The following is a 17886-nucleotide window of genomic DNA, read 5'->3' as shown; positions in this document are numbered from 1 at the left end:
AGCATTCAGCCTCCCCACCCCGACCGCCCCCCGCCCCAAAGGGCTACCGACTGCGTTCGCGCCCCACATGAAAGTTAGGGCGGCAACTTCTGTCCTGCTTAAGAAAACAGTAACCATCCGCGTCAGAGCGACGCAGTCAGAATGAAGCTGCGAAGTAGAGTCAGGTGTCCTCGCGTCCTCTAAGCGCCTTATCCCCGCCCCCCCCGCCGCAGGGGGCCAGGCCTGCCGGGTGAGCCCGCGTCCCTTCCCCGGCTCCGCGCCCGCGGCCGGCTCTGAGGCTTCCGCACTGCCTGTCGACGGGCGAGCGCGCCCTGGAGCAGACGGAGCCCCGCCCCTCCCCGCCGCCCCGCGTCCGGCCGCGCGCGCCAAGCCCCGCTCCTGCCCCGGCCCCGGGCCAACCCCTCTGCGGGGCTCGGGCCCGCCTCCCGGCGCAGGCCGCCTCGGAGTCCCGGCGGCTCCCTGGCGCCCCCTGGCCCGGCTCCCGCGCCCGAGGTTTCCGGTGAGCGGCAGCAGCCGGTTATGACGCCTCGGTGCTCTCGAGCGGCGGCTGTCTCCTCCTCCTCCGCAGCCCCGGCTCTCCCGGCTCCAGGTAGGACTCGCTCGGGGATCCGCGGAGCCCTCAGCCGCCGCCCTGCCGCTGGCGCCCGGCTGCGCGCGCCTCTCCCGCCGGGGCTCCCGGCGCGCCTTCCCCGCGGGCTGCAGCCTCTCCGCGGACTCCGCCGCGCCTTCCACCGCCTGCGGGCCGGGGAGGGGGGCGCTCGGCCCCTTCGCGCTGCCTGCAGTGGCGCGCGGGGCGCCCGGGAGCCCGCGGGCCACAGGGAAGGATGCCCTTCTCCCCGTCCCGCGCCGCGAGGGTCGGTGTGCCAGACCCGGGCGAAGCCGCTCCCCCCGGCTCCTCCCCGGCGCCGGGGACTGCGTGGAGGTGGGTGGGCGCAGGGTGTTGGGCGACGTGCGGGGGACCTCGCGACCCCGGCGCAGCCCCGCGGGCGCCTGGCGTGAAGACCCCGAGCGCGGCGGGGTGGCAGCCGGAGCGCTGTCGCCGCCGCCGCCTCCCCCGCCGCCCCGCGTCCCCGACTGAGGTTCTGGCCACCCAGCTGGTGGACCTCCCCTGGGCATCTCAGACAGCCAAGCCCTTTCTGACCCCCTGCCTCAGCCTACCGTGAGACCCGTGGCCCCCGCGCGGGCGAGTGTTTGGGAGTCCTTGTGAGTCTCAGAACGCGTTCAACTTTTCATTTGTCCACTATCTTGTTTAAACTTCCCAGGATCTGAGGCACGGAGCCCTGCCCCATCTCACCCACTGTGGTCCTCGTCAGCCTCGGGCTCTCATCATCTTTCAGGCTCTTCCTTTTTTTCCTTTTCCCTCCTCCACCTTTTAGGCCTGAGGAAATCCGGGGAAGGAATCCAGAAGAGGAAGGAGCAGGTTGCTTTGTGCTGAAGGGAAAGCAGCGCCGAGCTCCAGCTTCCATCTGCTGGAGAAGTGCACCCACCCATCCCTGGGGTGGCCTTGCAAGAGGACTGCGCACCCGAACCGGCTTTCTGCCAGGCCCCCGGGCTGTGCTTTCATGCTCCAGCAGCTACCCCCTTCTACCTTATGCAAGCAGGTACGTGCCCTTTGCAAAAGCCTGGTTTCTGGTCAGAGACTTCAGATTTTTCCCATGACTGAAGTGTTACTCCTTCTCCATGGATCGGTGGGTTTAGTTTCAGCGAGAGCTCAGTCAAGGACAGCGGACTTGAAGAACTGAAGGCCAGGACTTAGTCATAACAATGACTTTATTACTGGAAAGAATGAGTCAAGTAAATAAGCCAGCCTGCCTGTTGGATGGTCAGGCTGGAGGAGGAAAGAGGAAGGCTCAACTAGCGTATGTTCAGTCAGTAGGATTAATAGGATGAGAACTAGGAATGTTGTTCCATCGGGCAAAGAGCCCGATGTAGGGCTCGATCCCAGCACCCTGGGATCCTGACCTGAGCCAAAGGCAGAGGCTTTAACCCACTGAGCCACCCAGGCGCCCCTCTCTAGGAAGGTGTTTTATCCACAGAGTGTCCCTTTGGCTTGTAGTGGTTGATGGACCGTATCCTTCTGGGTACCATTAGAATCTATTTAAGTGAGTGTGGGGAGTGGCACCTGTAACTTTGCTTTTCGAAGTCTGCTGTTCACTAGGGAAAAGAAAGCACACTATGAGTCAGGCCTTTTGCTTACAGAATGTCTCACTAAGTGCCAGGTCTTGTGCTCAGAGGTTATCTCATTGAATTTTTTTCTCTCTTAATATTTCCTTTAATCCAAAAATATCACCTGAATGATAAAGTCTGCTTTGGCATCCTTTTAAGGCACTGTGTTTCATTTCTGGCAGAGTTAAGATACCTGAAGCATCATAGCAGCTTCTGTGTGGTTCTGGTAATTAAAGAAGTAAATATTTCTATTAGGACACTATTACTATTAATGGGTATTTTTAAATTTTGTAAGATCACCATCAACTTACTGTTGGGTGAGAGTCCTAACTAAAGTATGAATTCAGATCACCTTTCCAACAGGTAACAATATACTCTTTGGAGCCATGAAGAAGAGAAGCCATGATATTTACCACTCCAGAGGGGAACAGAATTCCTTTTCAGTGTCCACACTCTTGGTTATGAAGCCTTGGCCTTGGGACTTTAGGCTGGGTTAAACATAGCAGTTTATTTCTAAAGGCCCCATCTTCGTTAGGCATAGTCAGTGAAGGCTGATTCTGAAAGCTGGTTTTTCCAATATGCCCCAGTGACTGCAGATCTTGCTGGGGAGTAGCTCATGTGTGATACGGTCCTGTCCTTCGGTGGGAAGAACACCCTTTTTTTTTTTTCCTAGAGCAAAATAATACTGCTAAAGTGAACCGAGAATGGCACAATTCTTGTCTGGGATACATAGAATTCTAGTCCACAAAGTTTAATCCTTGTGGGGTGAGTTAGACGTGCAGTAAGGTCTGCGATGGTTATGATCTCTTTCACATTGCTAAGGCAGGATGGGGATAGATCAATGGCACCGTCTCCAGGTTCTCTGAGTTGTCATTACTGTTATCGTAGGTTGTTATTATACTCACTAGAAGGTGAGCTTTACAAGGGAAAGGAGTTTTAGACTGCACGTTCATTGCCGCATCCTCCGTACTTAGAACAGTACCTGGCACATAGAAGGAACCCATGTACAATTGTACTTATTTAGTTTTTTTGTTTTGTTTTTTTTAGTAGGCCCATGGAGCCCAGCCTGGGGCTTGAACTCATGACCCTGAGATCAAGCCTTGAGTTGAGATCAAGACACAGGCGCTTAATGAACAGAGCTCCCCCCAACCCCTTGACGCCCCATGATTATCAGTTTTTATTCAGGAGATACATATATACCCAGAGCTGTTGCACTGTCTTTTCTTCCCTCTCCCTGGCATGGTTTTCCTGCTCCTCACCATTCAGGTCTCAGCTCAGATAGTATTTAACAACCTCTTCCTTTCCCCACCATCCCATGTGGGTTTAAACATGTACTCAGTAAATGCTCGTATAGCATTTAATATGCCAGGTACCTCTAAATATGTTACCAATATTTAAGTCAGAATAGCCCTATGATAAAGGTTTATTATTATTTCCATTTACAGCTAGAAAAGCAGAAGCACAGCGAGGTTAAACAGCTCGAGATCATACAGCCGGGAAACTGTAGCTAGATTCAAACCCAGGTGGTCTAGCTTCCGAGTTCATGTTCTGAACCACTGTGTTATATTGCCTATCATATTACCTCCTTTATTTCTGGCATCAGTGATATGCGACTGGGGTCACATCAAGGCCTTTGCCCCATTTTTATAAATAAAGTTTTATTAGAACGCAACCTCCCCTATTCTTTACGATGGGCTGTGGCTGTTTTCGTGGCAAAGGCACTGTTGAGTAGTTGCCGCTAAGACTGTACGGCCTCCAGAACCAAAAATATTCGCTCTCTCGCCCTTTAGTGAGAAAGTCTGAGAAAGATTATAAGCTATATCAGAACAAGGGCCTGGTTTTGTTCACCCCCTGTGTACCTGGCTCCTAATGCAGTGCCTGGAGCAGAACAGGTGCACGATAAATATTTGTGGAACAAAGGAGTGCTGTTCAGTGATGTAGCAAGGTTCCATGGTCATTTTACTGAGCCCTTCATCCCTTTGACTTTTAAAGAATATGTCTTAACAAAAATCTTTTCAATATGATCTCTAGGTTTGGTGGTTGCTATGTTAAAGCTGCTTGTCCTTGGAATATTGCTTCATGGTGTTTCACTGAGTGGCCAAGATGAGGCTCCTCCCAAGGCTGATGGCATTCCAGGCGAACCTCTGTTCGACTATGCCAGTATCCGCCTGCCCGAGGAGCACATTCCCTTCTTTTTGCACAATAATAGGCATATTGCCACGGCCTGTAAGAAAGATTCATATTGTCCTTATAAGGTAGGTATTCGTTTTTTTTTTTTTCCTCTTACTTATTTTTAAAAGGATTTTGGCTCTGCTTTATGACCTGAACTTGGAGATAGCATTCTGTAAGGTAGCTGTAAGACTTTGTTTGCATTTCGTCTAGTGCTTCCAAATGCCTGAACTTTGCTTAAAATTATATCCCATTCCAAGAGTGAGATTTAAAATCTGGATCGCAACTAAAATTTAAAATCTCAGTCCCTCATGAAACACATAGTCAGCCAATACTATTTTTATACTCTGTAAACAAAGGGAATTAGATTTTATCTGGCCAGGAATGTCTTGTTAAAAGTAACTAGAGAATTTCACACCTCTTTTTTTTCTTCAACTGCCCTTGAGAGGGTCTCTTAGCATTTAATTTCGGTAATAACACCTCCGCCCCTGTCTCCACATAATTATGACGGTTACTCTGGCCTTCCTTCTGTTTTAGAGTTGTTGGGAAGGCCTCCAATTGGAGCCCATTAAGACGTCTCACGAGGTCTCAGAGATCAAAGCTGGGCCTTGTGAGAAACTTCCTTTCCCATGGTGCTGGTTCAGGAAGCATATGGGGAAGGAGACCCAGGAGTCAGACCACTGTTGCTCCTGGGTCTTGCAGAAGAGCAGCCTCGGCCAACAACCATGGCTGTGTCCAAGTCTTGTGGCATTTCTGCCGCTCATGATTGATGAGTAAATTTGCTAATCCATTTAATTTCATGGTGATTTTTTGATGATAGAAATTTCATTTTATGTGACTCTTTAGGGACTGATTTTAGGATCACTTTGCTCCCTGAGAAAGGCAGTTTCATTAAGCTCCTTCAGGAAATTCCAATTCAAGTGTTCTTTGTAGTATAGGGAAAGCCCGTGCTTTTCGCTGGGGCCCAGACGTGGTGTGGGGGAGTGATGATTAAGGACCGTTGTGGTTGAGAACTCGGAGACTCTTATACTTAGGATTTATTCTAATTCCTTTTATCACGTGAATATGAATTATAAGATGTGAGAATGAAAGTTCTATGAAGATATTGTTTTCTTCATGGAAAAACCTGAAGAGTTCTTTCTAAATGTCAGAAGAAGGGAGACCAGTCTAAATGTACACGTTTTGTGTTCTAGAAACACTTAGAAAATCTAAAATACTGCTGGGGTTATGAGAAATCCTGCAGACCAGAGTTCAGATTTGGCTACCCTGTCTGCACCTATGTCGACATGGGATGGTAAGCTTCTAGATGGACTCCTCTCCTCTTTAAATCATCTTTCTTTGTCCTGTCTGCCGATGCTCCACCTCCCAGCTGGACTCTTTGGTTTTAGATATCCATTCCTTTAGATATTAATTTGCTTATGCAGTCATGAATTCAAGGTGACTTACCTCCCCACCCTCCTGCCACCCCGCACAGGAATATCTGTCATTTCCTCTGCCAGAGAGAGAAAACAGTGTAGATCACCAGAAAGTATTTTCCCCCAACAAATACAAAAAACATAACTCGATGGTTTCCTCTTGATGGTGGAAGGGAATGTGAAGTATAATTAATATTTCCAATACCTGCAAGGTTAACGTAGTAAGGAAAATACAGTAACTAGTAACTCATTTTCTCTCCTTTTCTTCAGTGCCAGATGACCCTAACATCATACACTTCTGTTGTGTATTTTTAGCGTAAGAAAGTAAGTCTATGAATAACTTATTTTGGTATCTTCTTGTAGCAAGGGAGTTATAGGAAGATTATGTTGGTTAAAAAACTTAATAACAGACTTCTGGCAATTTAACCTTTAGAAAGGAAACTCAAGGCTCAGAAAAAGGTAAAAAGAGAAAAATCATGGAATCTTTTTTTTTTTTCTTTCCCCATGGAATCTTTTTGATTGCAAATAGGACAGATACCCTTGAATCTGCCCAGGACATATTCTGGAAACAGGCTGACTTTGGATATGCGGGAGAACGGCTAGAGGAACTGCTTGTGCTCTGCCAGCCTAAGGAAACGGTGGGTGTTTCCTTTCAAATACTCCGAGTGTTTAGATTATTGTGGAAAAACAAGATAGATGGCTCCCAGAGAAGGAGCCTTCCTCAGGTGTTCTTTGGTTTTGACTTTTATTTAACTTTCTAAAATAAATCATTCTGTTTCATTTGGAAACCGGCTCATCATTTTCACACATATAACAGATAATCCTACTATGGGGCAGTTAAAATATGACTAGGTTTAGAATTCCACCCCTCCTCCACATTATGTTAAAGAAGAGAAATTGATAAGCTGCATCTTTCCAAATTCCCTTGCAAAGAGTTCAGGACAAATGATACATCAGCCTCCCACCCCCCGCCCCACCCCACCTGTGGACCCCAGACCACTCTGTGTTCATTTAGGACTTTACAGTTTCCAAAAAGCTTTCCTCCAGCTAGCTAGCTTGATTTCCACAAGCCCTGCAGCAGACGGACAGGGTAGATAGTACTGATGCCACTTGACCACAGAGGAAAACAAGGTCCTCAGAAGCGTGAAGTGACTTTTCCAGGACCACACAGCTACTCGGTGGACTTGTCCATGTAGAACTGGGATACGGATCTTTTTCTGTGGGCTTCCAACCATAGTGCATTGCGCTCAGTGTGTAAGCCAAGCCCGTTGCCAAGAGCCAGTTTTGGGCAGTCAGGAGAAGAGCAGGTTCCATCCACACTGTAGTGTTCAAAACCTGATTCTTAGAGCACCCAGCCTTTCCGTGTTTCAGTGTCTTTCCCCTTCAAGCCATGCCCATGTCATAGCTTGTGGCTGGGAAGATCTGAGCTTATAAAAATGCTCATTCTGCTTATAGAAATGCTTAGTGCGGGACCTGGGTCCCAGCAAAAGGCTCAGTGTTAGTTTTTAAAGGTCCCTAGGGTTGTAAGCACTTACTGTTAAGGCATCTTATCAGTCGGTGTTCTTGAACCCTGGTCCAGTCTCTGACATCTTGGGGGGGGGCCTCTTATCTCCAGGCAATTGAGAAAATGAAAAATTTTTTTCTTAATTCACTTTGATTAAGAAACTGAATATATATATGCTCTATAGTGCTTTTTTAAAAGTATTTTTATTTTCTTTTTATGAGAGACAGAGTGAGAGAAAATGAGCAGGGGGGAGGGGTAGAGAGAGAAGCCAGCTCCCTGATGAGCAGGGAACCCAATGCAGGACTTGATCCCAAGACCTCGGGATCATGACGTGAGTCAAAGGCAGCCGCTTAACCGACTGAGCCACCCAGGCGCCCATTCTATATGGTGCTTTTGGAGCTATCACATAATAGAACTTGAAGCAATTATAGGGAGCTGTATGAACCCCGAAGGAGGGAGGCGTGGCTTTAGGCCGTACTGCTGCTGGGTGCCCTTACATATGTTTTTTTGTGTGTGTTGCATAGTCTGGCTGGAGTCCACCTGTTGATGTGGAAGGGGCAAGGAGAGAGCCACAGTCCCCACCTTGCACACTTTGTCCAAGGCAGTATTTAGAATCTTTCCTGGCCAAGATCTACCTTCATAGATTTTGTGCAGTCAGAGCCTGATCCCTTACCAATGAGCGATTCCAAAACCCCATGCGGGTAAAGGTGAAGATCTTGTGTTCATTGGGAATTATGGAAAAACAATAAAATGGCATTTAAATCTATAAGTAAAAGCCACAGCAGATAAAAGTTTTTGAAACTGTCCCTATTTTGGTACAGAGCAGACTGGAAAAAAGAGAAGCAGGCTCTGGTAGTTGACTCTTAAGCTCTTTTATTTCAGTGATTTAAAAAACATCGCCCTCTTACTGCAGTGGAGACAGGGACTCCCAGAAGCTTTATGGTTTAGAGACAGCATGTCTTACTAAAATCGGCAAAGTGCCCTTCCAGTCTGTTTTACCGTCTCTTAACGTGTACATTCTTCTTTGTTTCATTTGGCTTGGCTTTGAAAAATGCTTTTTCCACATTGCTATGGGGTTAGTGATGGCTCTGAGTGCTTTTTTTTTTTTAAAGAAGACTGAACTGAACCACACATAAAGACTTAAAGTTTGAGATGATATAAATAGAACACTTGCAGGTTCTTTCTAGTAACCTAAAAGTTTGCATACACACTGGCAAAACTAGGCTTGACCAGAGTCTGTTGGAGAGGGGAAAAAACCCATCCACAGAAGCAGACTTTCAGAAGCTATTCTCCTGATGAATCACTGAACTCTACCTCCAAAAGTAATAATACAGTCTATGTTAACTAATTGAATTTAAATAATTTTTTTAAAATAATTTTTAAATAATTTTTTTTTTTAATTTGACACAGAGAGAGGTCACAAGTAGGTAGACAGACAGGCAGAGAGAGAGAGAGAGGAGGAAGCAGGCTCCTTACTGAGTAGAGAGCCTGATGTGGGGCTCGATCCCAGGACCCCGAAATCATGACCTGAGCCGAAGGCAGAGGCTTAACCCACTGAGCTACCCAGGTGCCCCTAAAAAAAAAAAAAAAAAAAAGTTGTTCTCATATTGTGTGGTTCAACCTGAAGGTATACATGCTGTGAACTTGTCTGGCAAGTCTGAGAATGTCCTCAAAATGTTAGTATCCAGAGTTATTTCTTTCTTTTTTTTCCACCTCAATTCAGCATGACTCAAGCCTGGTGTGTTCCCGTTACCTTCAGTACTGCAGAGCAGCCAACCTCTATCTTGATTTAAGAAACATCAAGAGAAACCATGACAGGTATGGAAGTGGTTGATGTTTAAACCTAACAGAAATTCTGAAATATTTCCAGGTCCAGGGATAGACCTTGGATTTGCTTCATAATAAAATGGCGATGAGGTTGGGGAATGGGTAGAGGATGGAAGATGTAGTCAGACCACAGGTGGATCATTGCAAAGCTGGATTATGAGTTCCTCCGGTTTCTGTACCATTCTGCTACTTTTGTGTATGTTTGAAACATTCCCTTATAATCGAGTTAAATTCTTCCAACACACTGATATTGGAAATCGGTAAGCCACCTTAGTTAACATCCCAAGTGCTTACGTAGTGATAAAATTTCTCAAACTCAGCTTAATATTTGGTCACCCGCCAGATTTAAGGAAGATTTTCTCCAGAGTGGTGAAATCGGAGGACACTGCGCACTGGACACTCGAATGTTGACGTCTCAAGGTCAGCGCAAAAGCCCTCTGCAGTCTTGGTGAGATTATTTTTTTTTAAAACATGTTTCTAAAATATTTGCTTTTCTTTCTGGCACATTGGAAGGGATTTTGTTTTTTCTTTTTTCTTTTTTTTTTTTTTTACTGACTTTATTTATTTGACAGATCGATAGAGAGCACAAGTAGGCAAAGCTACAGGTAGAGGGGCGAGAGGGGCAGGCTCTCTGTTGAGCAGGGAGCCTGATGTGGTAGTCCATCCCGGGATACTGGGATCATTACCTGAGCCAAAGGCAGCTGCCCAACCAACCGAGCCACACTGGCGCACCAGGAAGGGATTTTGGAATGGAAAATTTTACTTATTTATGGAGAATTTGACATGAGCTTTGAGGGAGTGATAGCTACAGAGTGACTTTATAAGTTGTATTTGAATTAAATGTGTATTTTAAAATAGGAGGAAGTGGGGTGCCTGGGTGGCTCAGTGAGTTAAAGCCTCTGCCTTTGGCTTGGGTCAGATCTCAGGGTTCTGGGATCCAGCCTCTCATTGGGCTCTCTGCTCAGCGCAGACCCTGCTTTCCCCTCTCTCTCTGCCTGCCTCTCTGCCTGCTTGTGATCTTTCTCTCTCTCTCTCTGTCAAATAAATAAATAAAACCTTTTTTTTTTTTAAAAGGAGGAAGTGTGATATAGGAATAGCTGATTGCTAATGAAAGGAAAAAAATCAGTTCAAAAATGAATTTTTATTAACTCCTTGTAATTGTACATGTGTTTTAGGAACACTTTTTTAAAAGAAATACACATTAGGGGCCCCCTGGGTGGCTCAGTTGGTTAAGTGTCTGCCTTCGGCTCAGGTCATGATCTCAGGGTCCCGGGACGAACCCTGCATTGGGCTCCACCAGCACCCCAGACTCCTCTTCATAGTTGTAAACCCTACCCTGAGTTTCAACACCTCTGATCAGCTTTTTTTTTTTTTTTAAAGATTTTATTTATTTATTTGACAGAGACAGAGATCACAAGTAGCCAGAGAGGCAAGCAGAGAGAGAGGGGGAAGCAGGCTCCCTGCTGAGCAGAGAGCCCAATGCGGGGCTTGATCCCAGGACCCTGAGATCATGACCTGAGCTGAAGGCAGAGACTTAACCCACCGAGCCACCCAGGTGCCCCTCTGATCAGCTTTTTGAACTGTATATAAATTGGGGGATACATTTCGACTTAAAACATTTTTAATAATAAACTAGTTCTGTGGTCCAATTTGTTATCTCTAGGAATTAAGAAATTAGGGTACTTAAAAAAAGCTTTTTATTTTAAAAAGTTTTAGGATTATAGAAGTCTAAAAATAATACAAGGAGTTCTCCTTGAACCCTTTCCTCAGCTTCCTCTAATGATGACATCTTACGTAACCTTAGCACAATGGTCAAAACCAGGAAATTGACACTGGTACAGTATTATTAAGTAAACACATTTGAATTTCACCAGTGTTTATATGCACCCTTTTAAAATTTTTATCTTGGATACATAGTTGTATGAAATTTATTTCACATGTCCACAGGCATGCAAGAACTACAACAATCAGGATACAGAACTGTTCTGTCATCCCAAAGAAACTCTCCTGCTGTCCCCCTTTATTCAAAGCTGAGCACTCACTTCCAACCTATGTGTCAGGTTTCCCATAGGTGATTCTCCAACAGCCAGAAATCTTACAATTCCACTCATTTCTGACACCATCTAGCCAGAGACAGCATCAGAAACCGCAGGTTAAGGGCTCAGTCCCAGAATTTGGACCCCAGTTGCAAGTCCTCATGATCACCTGTGCTTCGACCAATTGGCTATAGATTGGGCTAGATTCATCTGCTAGACTGGCTCAGATACCTTTCAGATACATTTTACTTACTAGTCTACCAGTTTATTGTAGAAGGATACAGCTCAGAACAGCCAGATGGAAGAGATACCTAGAGCAAGGTAGGGGGAAGGGGTGCAGAGCTTCCATACCCTCTCCAGGCACCCCACTGTCTCTGTATCTCCATGTCATCTCCAACTCAGAAAGCCCTCTGAGCCCTCTCCTTTTCAGTTTTTAGGAAGGCTTCATTACATAGGCATGATTGATTAAATCATTGGCCATTATATAGTCAGGACTGATTAAATCATTGGACACTGGCAGTTGATTCAAACTCCAGCCACTTTATTCCTCTAAAGTGTGGGGTGGTACCAAAAGCTCCAACCCTCTAGTCACATGATTGGTTCTCCTGGCAACCAGTCCCCAATCTTAGGGAGTGCAAAAAGTAGCACTTTTGTTAGCATAACAAAAGACACCTTTCAGGCTCGTATCTTTTGGAAATTCCAAGGGTTTCAGGACCTCTCTGTGGGTAAATGGGAAAGAAGACCGAGTATGTATTTATCTTATTATAAATGGCAATATCACAGGTCACATAGTATACTCTTACTCAATGTTAATTGATGAGGTCAAACATTCATGCTAAGCAGATCCTTCAGGATAATAATCTACCATACATCTGTATGGCATTTTATAGTCTACGGTGTAATACCTTCCCTAACTTATGTTAAAGATCAAAATTCAGCTGAGTGACTTTGAAGATCTAGCTGGCTCTATTCAGCACTTTGCAAATTGGGCAGCATCCCATCTAGCAAACAGAGAGGAACTCCAGGAGCTGTACAAAATGGAACACTTTTCTTGGCAAAAGGGGGCAGGGACAAGGAAAGGAGAGATCACCTCATCTTCCTATGGGGGATAGGGAGGGTCTCTGTGGCAGATAACCTCACTGGTGCAGACCAGAAAATTATAGACTGGCTGGTTAAGACTACATTCCTAGAGAAGGTTGAAACTGTAATTAAGGTAAGCAATTAAGCCTTGATTTGGTGACACGGGCTTAGCATAAGTGACTCCATTTTGGGCCTGTTGTTTCTTTTTAACATTTAACAGAGCTTTGCAGTAGGGAGTTCTTCCATTCTAATGGAACTTTTGATTCCTAGTACATTTCGATATCTGATTGCACATGGTGGAAGTTCTCTAAGGTGTATTTATTGCTGTGTAACAAATTACTCCAAGATATAACCTAGGGTAGAGTTTTATTCATTATCTGTTGGATAACAAATCACTCCAAAATTTAACAGCTGAAGACAACACGCTTCATTATTACTCACGAAGTTTCTGATGGTCAGGATTTGGCAATAGTGTAGCTGAGTAGTCCTGACTCAGGAGCAGCTACTGACGAGGGCTGTAGCCATCTCTAGGCTCAACCCGGCCTGGGGATTCTGCTTCTAGGCTCACTTAAGTTACCACTTTCAGTTTGTCTCTGGCTATTTGCTAGAGGGGTCATCTTTTTGCCGCATGGGCCTCTCCTTTAGTGCTACTCACAGCATAGCTTCCCAGAGAGAGGGCACAAGTGTGCATGCGAGAGACAAGCACGTGCCCTGGGATGGAGGCTTCCGTCCTCGTATACACTAATCCCAAAAGTCCCGTACCATCTTTCCTGCCATGTTCTACTCATTAGAAGGGAATCACTAAGCACACCTTTAAGGGGAGGGAATTAATCTCAACCTCTTGAAGGGAGAAGCATCAAAGAATTTGTGGACATTATTTTGAAACCACCACAATAATTCAGCATTGTGTGTATTTTAAAGGGGTTTGTTTGATATTTGCTTTACATCAGCTGTGGTCTTAAATGTGAAGAGTTACAGTCTTTAGGTCAACTCTAAATACCTCTTGGCACGTGCCAAGATCAAAGATTGTCTTCTTCTATATGGAGGGAAACTGCCATGTGGTCTCCAAAGACATTTTCTTTTTTTTTAATTATTTATTTATCTTTAAGATTTTATTTATTTGACAGAGAGAGACACACAGAGAGAGGGAACACAAGCAGGGGGGAGTGGGAGAGGGAGAAGCAGGCTTCCTGGCGAGCAAGGAGCCCAATATGGGCCTCGATCCCAAGACCCTGGGATCATGACCTGAGCCGAAGACAGACGCTTAGTGACTGAGCCACCCAGGTGCCCTCCAAAGACATTTTCTGAGAAAAAGACTTTACTTTCCTCTGGGAATCTTAGCTGTGTGCTGTCTTCCCAAGGTACTCAGTAATTTTTGGAATGTCATCTCTCTCAGCATCCAAGAGGTCGATCACAAGATCCCAGGAAGTCTTCTTGCATCTTCCCACTTTACTGTTAGATTATTTAGTCAAGTCTATGTGTAAATTTCTTCTTTGTCTAGAAAATGCCCAGTTTATCTTGTACACGAGGCTGACATTTGAAATCATTTTTTTAAAAGGATTTTTTTTTTTTTAGGATTTTATTTATTTGTTTGACAGAGAGAGAGAGATGACAAGTAGGCAGGGAGGCAGAGGGTGGGGGGGAAGCAGGCTCCCCGCTGAGCAGAGAACCCGATGCGGGGCTGGATCCCAGGACCCTGAGATCATGACCTGAGCCGAAGGCAGAGGCTCAACCCACTGGGCCACCCAGGTGCCCCAAAATCACTTCTGTTCCTTGTCTCAGCTAAGGAACTAAAGCTAAAATTTGATGTCAAGTTATAGAAATGTTAGTATGTTGGAGAAGTTCCACATGTCTTCATAAGAGCATATTCTAGTAAGAAAATCCCCATAATGAGCAGATCTTCAGTTATAGTGTTGCAGTCGCAAGTTCAGGAGGAGCCCCTTGAAACCGTCTTCTATTCATCATTCCAGGTTTGCTGAGCTACAAAGCTATACTCAGCTCAACTTCAGACCTCTAGAAGATGCTAAATGTGACGTTGTTATTGAAAAACCAACCTATTTCATGAAACTGGACGCAGGTGGGAAGTTAAATTTGTCCCTTACTTAGTTATTGGTGAATGAGGCTTTGTTCCTTTTTTGATACGTGCACGTAGTGATTTCCTGTGACTTTCTGGGAGGCTGCGGGACATGAAATAGTGGGTTTGGATTTTGCTTTCATCTCTGAAGAAGAGAGCTCTTTTGAACTTCCCATGATTTGATACCTTTGGTATTTTAGAGGGAACCTTCACATTTATATCAAATGATTTGGAACCAAAAGAGGAGAGAAAAAGCTATATATACAGGGGCACCTTCTGTAATGAAATTGACCCCACCCAGTTTCTCTAATCACTTGATTTGCATTGTGCTGAGTTAGAAAAAATTTAAGAGTAAAAACCACATGTGTACCAAGGGTGGAAAAGGAATGCCCACTGAGCTCTTCTGGCAACTTCCTGACATGGTTTCCATGACTGAAATGAACTTAAAATTCCTCTGCAAGCTGGCATGACAGTATATTCTGGGGCGGGGGGGGGGGGCTTAAATTTAGAATTATTTTCCCTTTTACACTTAGAGCTTGTGACTCTCCGCTCGCGAGCACGGCTTACCCTTGGGGAGACAGTTGCTCTGGAGAGGAACACCATGGGCCCCGCGGCCTTGCGTGTCTCCTCCCAAGACATGAGGCTTGCTATGCCACGTCCACATGCACCAGACACCGGGCTTCCCAGGAAATATGGAGCGCCCTCTATCACGATTAGTTCAGAACTGCTATAATGTATTGATGCTATTTTTAATGTGCTCTGCCTCCTGGAGCCGTAATTCTTATATAACAACGTATGAGGTTCAGAAACCCAGACAAGTGGAGGTTTTTGAAATGAGAGCCAATAAGAATGCTACATGCGAGGTCCTGGCTCATTTCTTGAATATGCAAATTGAAAGGGGTGGAGAACATGCTGTGACCTGCTGTCTGTGAGCTGTTACTTGGATGCTGGTATGCAAGCAGAAAAGTGTGTCAAGTGGGAACAATGGGCCAGTGTAGACCCTCGCTGTTCCTCTCCTATATTCAAAACTCTCCTTCTTTCTTCTGACTTATACCTTCATCCCGGTTCCCTTTCCGCATGGACTTGCCCGCAAGAGAATGAGCGTTTTATAGAACATGAATTACTTGGGGGCACGATTCTCGAGCATGCATTCTCTCCCTCCTTGATAAGTCCTTGCACCACCAAGCACCCGTCTGGCTGCGTTCCCCAGTCCTTGTTCCAGAACCTTCTTGATGATGACACATGAAGGAGCTCATGTGTGCTGGGTGCTTACCCACCAATAAGGACGTGTTGTCACAGAACTGTCTTTTTCTCATTTATCGGAAAATATGCTCTTTGTCAGATGGTTCTGAATGATGAAAGGAGTCGTCTCCAGATTATTCCTCCAAGTTACCAGTCTAAAAAGGATTCTTTTCTCTTTTCTCTTTCTGTTCCCTTGAGATGTAATTGACCCGCAGCCCTGTCTAACTTGAGGGTATACAGCAGAATGACCTCACGGACAGGAACTGAAGATCTTTTACTCTTGTTTTCGGGCACAAAGCATTATTATTCCCTGTGGGAGGGAAGTCACAATATGCTGTGATTTCTGCTTTTGAGAGTCACCGTTTTTCATCCAGCCAACATTTTCTGTCCTTTTAAAGTGCATGTGTGACATGTCAGTTCTTGGAATTTCGGGCTGTTTAGTTTTGTGTATTGCCAGGTTGGACACTGGCTCCTGCGTACCTCAGTCAAAAGAATGCATTTGGAATGATGGACTTACCAGCTTAGAAATAGCTGCACCCACACTCTCCTTCCCCCTGTTGGACCCAGCAGCATCTGGGTTGTCTTTAGTCTTCACTATGATTTCACTGTGTGACGTGTGTGAGGCTGGGTGCCTTGAGGCATAAAATCTTTGGGTGTCTCCTAACAAAGTTGCCGCCTAAGTATAAGGATTTCCTGTTTTTCCCAGAGAAGCGAAAGCTTAGGGATGTTACCAGCTCAGCACGTTGATCATGAATGAATGAATGGCTGAGCTGGGTTCAGCTCGGTACTTCTGACTCCAAAGTTTATCCTCTTTCAGTGAGAACATGAGACACTGAGCCCTTTTAAATCATAGTTAGTTAATATTTTCCCAAGAAGCAATGCTATAAATCATGATGAAAAAGGAAAAAAAAATGACAGAAATGAAAAATACCAGAATGTTATTAGTGCCATCATCATTGATACCTCTGTGATAAATAGATATTGCTTAATTGGTTTTTTAAAAAGATTTTTTTTTTAATTTTCTTTCAAGATTTTACCTATTTATTTGACAGAGATCACAAGTAGACAGAGAGGCAGGCAGAGAGAGAGAGAGAGGGGAAGCAGGCTCCCCGCTGAGCAGAGAGCCCGACGCGGGACTCGATCCCAGGACCCGGATACCATGACCCGAGCCGAAGGCAGCGGCTCAACCCACTGAGCCACCCAGGCGCCCCAGATTTTATTTTTTTATTTGACAGACAGAGATCACAAGTAGGCAGAGAAGCAGGCAGAGAGAGAGGAAGGGAAGCAGGCTCCCTGCCCAGCAGAGAGCCTGATGCAGGGCTCAATCCCAGGACACTGGGATCGTGACCTGAGCTGAAGGCAGAGGCTTTAACCCACTGAGCCACCCAGGCGCCCCTGCTTAATTGATTTTTAAAAATGATCATAAAAAATAAACTTAGTCTTCATGGCCTTATAGTTCTACCCCATTTTGAGCTAAATAGACTTCTTTTACTTTTTTTTTTTTTAATTTACTGATCGTTTGTTCTTTAGTGTATATGGGAAAATGCATTCCTGATTTCTAAATAGCCAATTCTAAGGTGAATTTTTGAACCCAATCATCTGTTAATTGAGGATTACCCAAGTACAGATCCTCTGTGTTTGGAGAAAACTCTTATTTTTTTTCTCCCAATTATTATCAGCTAAAAGTCTATCACACCATAAATAGGTGGGCTAGAATAAAAATTGTTGAATCCTTTGCTCTCTGGGGTTAATCAACATAGATTTCTTTTTTCCAATACTAGGTGTGAACATGTATCACCACTTCTGTGACTTTATCAATCTTTATATCACTCAGCACATCAATAATTCATTCAGCACAGACGTATACATCGTGATGTGGGACACAGTAAGTAAGAACGTCTTCTCTGCTTCATTGTCTTTGCCTGGCTTGGCGGACATGTGGCTCTGATGTGGGGAAATGGGGTTTTCTAAGACACACACATTGAAATATACACACGTGTAGACACGTATGCAGATGGGTGTGAACGTGTCTCTGCACATATGCATCCACGAATGTATGGGCAGATAGGTTTGTGTGCATAAACCTTTGTTCTTTGAATTTTTGAATGAAGCGGTGGATGATTTCTGTCCCCCTTTGGGCAGGTGGAGCCCCAGAGATGCGTGCTCGGTGTTGATCTGAGACACACGTGGGAAGACTGTTATTTGCTTAACCTCTCTGACCCCCCACCCGAACCACTTGGGGAGAGTTTGCCTCTGTTTTGCTGTGTGACCTCCTGTAATTGCCCTCGGCCCTTGCTTGACTGTTGCTTCCCGTTGCTACTCGCTTGGTGATGCATTGTGCTGTGTGTGTCATCTCACTACGGAGGCGAGTCT

The 17886-nt window shown here is 45.3% G+C and overlaps 1 protein-coding gene across 1 annotated transcript in view; it reads left to right on the top strand.

Annotated features, from left to right (window-relative positions):
- The first annotated feature begins 422 nt into the window (after positions 1–422).
- EOGT (EGF domain specific O-linked N-acetylglucosamine transferase) overlaps positions 423–17886 on the top strand; it is a 36338-nt gene continuing 18874 nt past the window's right edge. Inside the window, exons 1-9 of the mRNA XM_032867357.1 lie at positions 423–589; positions 1377–1601; positions 4198–4421; positions 5529–5629; positions 6280–6388; positions 8978–9072; positions 9425–9529; positions 14168–14274; positions 17295–17398. Of these exons, the coding sequence (XP_032723248.1) occupies positions 1592–1601; positions 4198–4421; positions 5529–5629; positions 6280–6388; positions 8978–9072; positions 9425–9529; positions 14168–14274; positions 17295–17398 (855 nt within the window). The 5' untranslated portion in view covers positions 423–589; positions 1377–1591. The remainder of the gene's footprint in view (positions 590–1376; positions 1602–4197; positions 4422–5528; positions 5630–6279; positions 6389–8977; positions 9073–9424; positions 9530–14167; positions 14275–17294; positions 17399–17886) is intronic.

The sequence above is a fragment of the Lontra canadensis genome, unplaced genomic scaffold, assembly GCF_010015895.1.
Source record: "Lontra canadensis isolate GAN:19392208 unplaced genomic scaffold, GSC_riverotter_1.0 scaffold34, whole genome shotgun sequence".
In the NCBI taxonomy this organism is placed as follows: Eukaryota; Metazoa; Chordata; class Mammalia; order Carnivora; family Mustelidae; genus Lontra; species Lontra canadensis.
The sequence above is the reverse complement of the archived record's forward strand: the minus strand, read 5'-3'. Positions and strand labels throughout refer to the sequence as shown.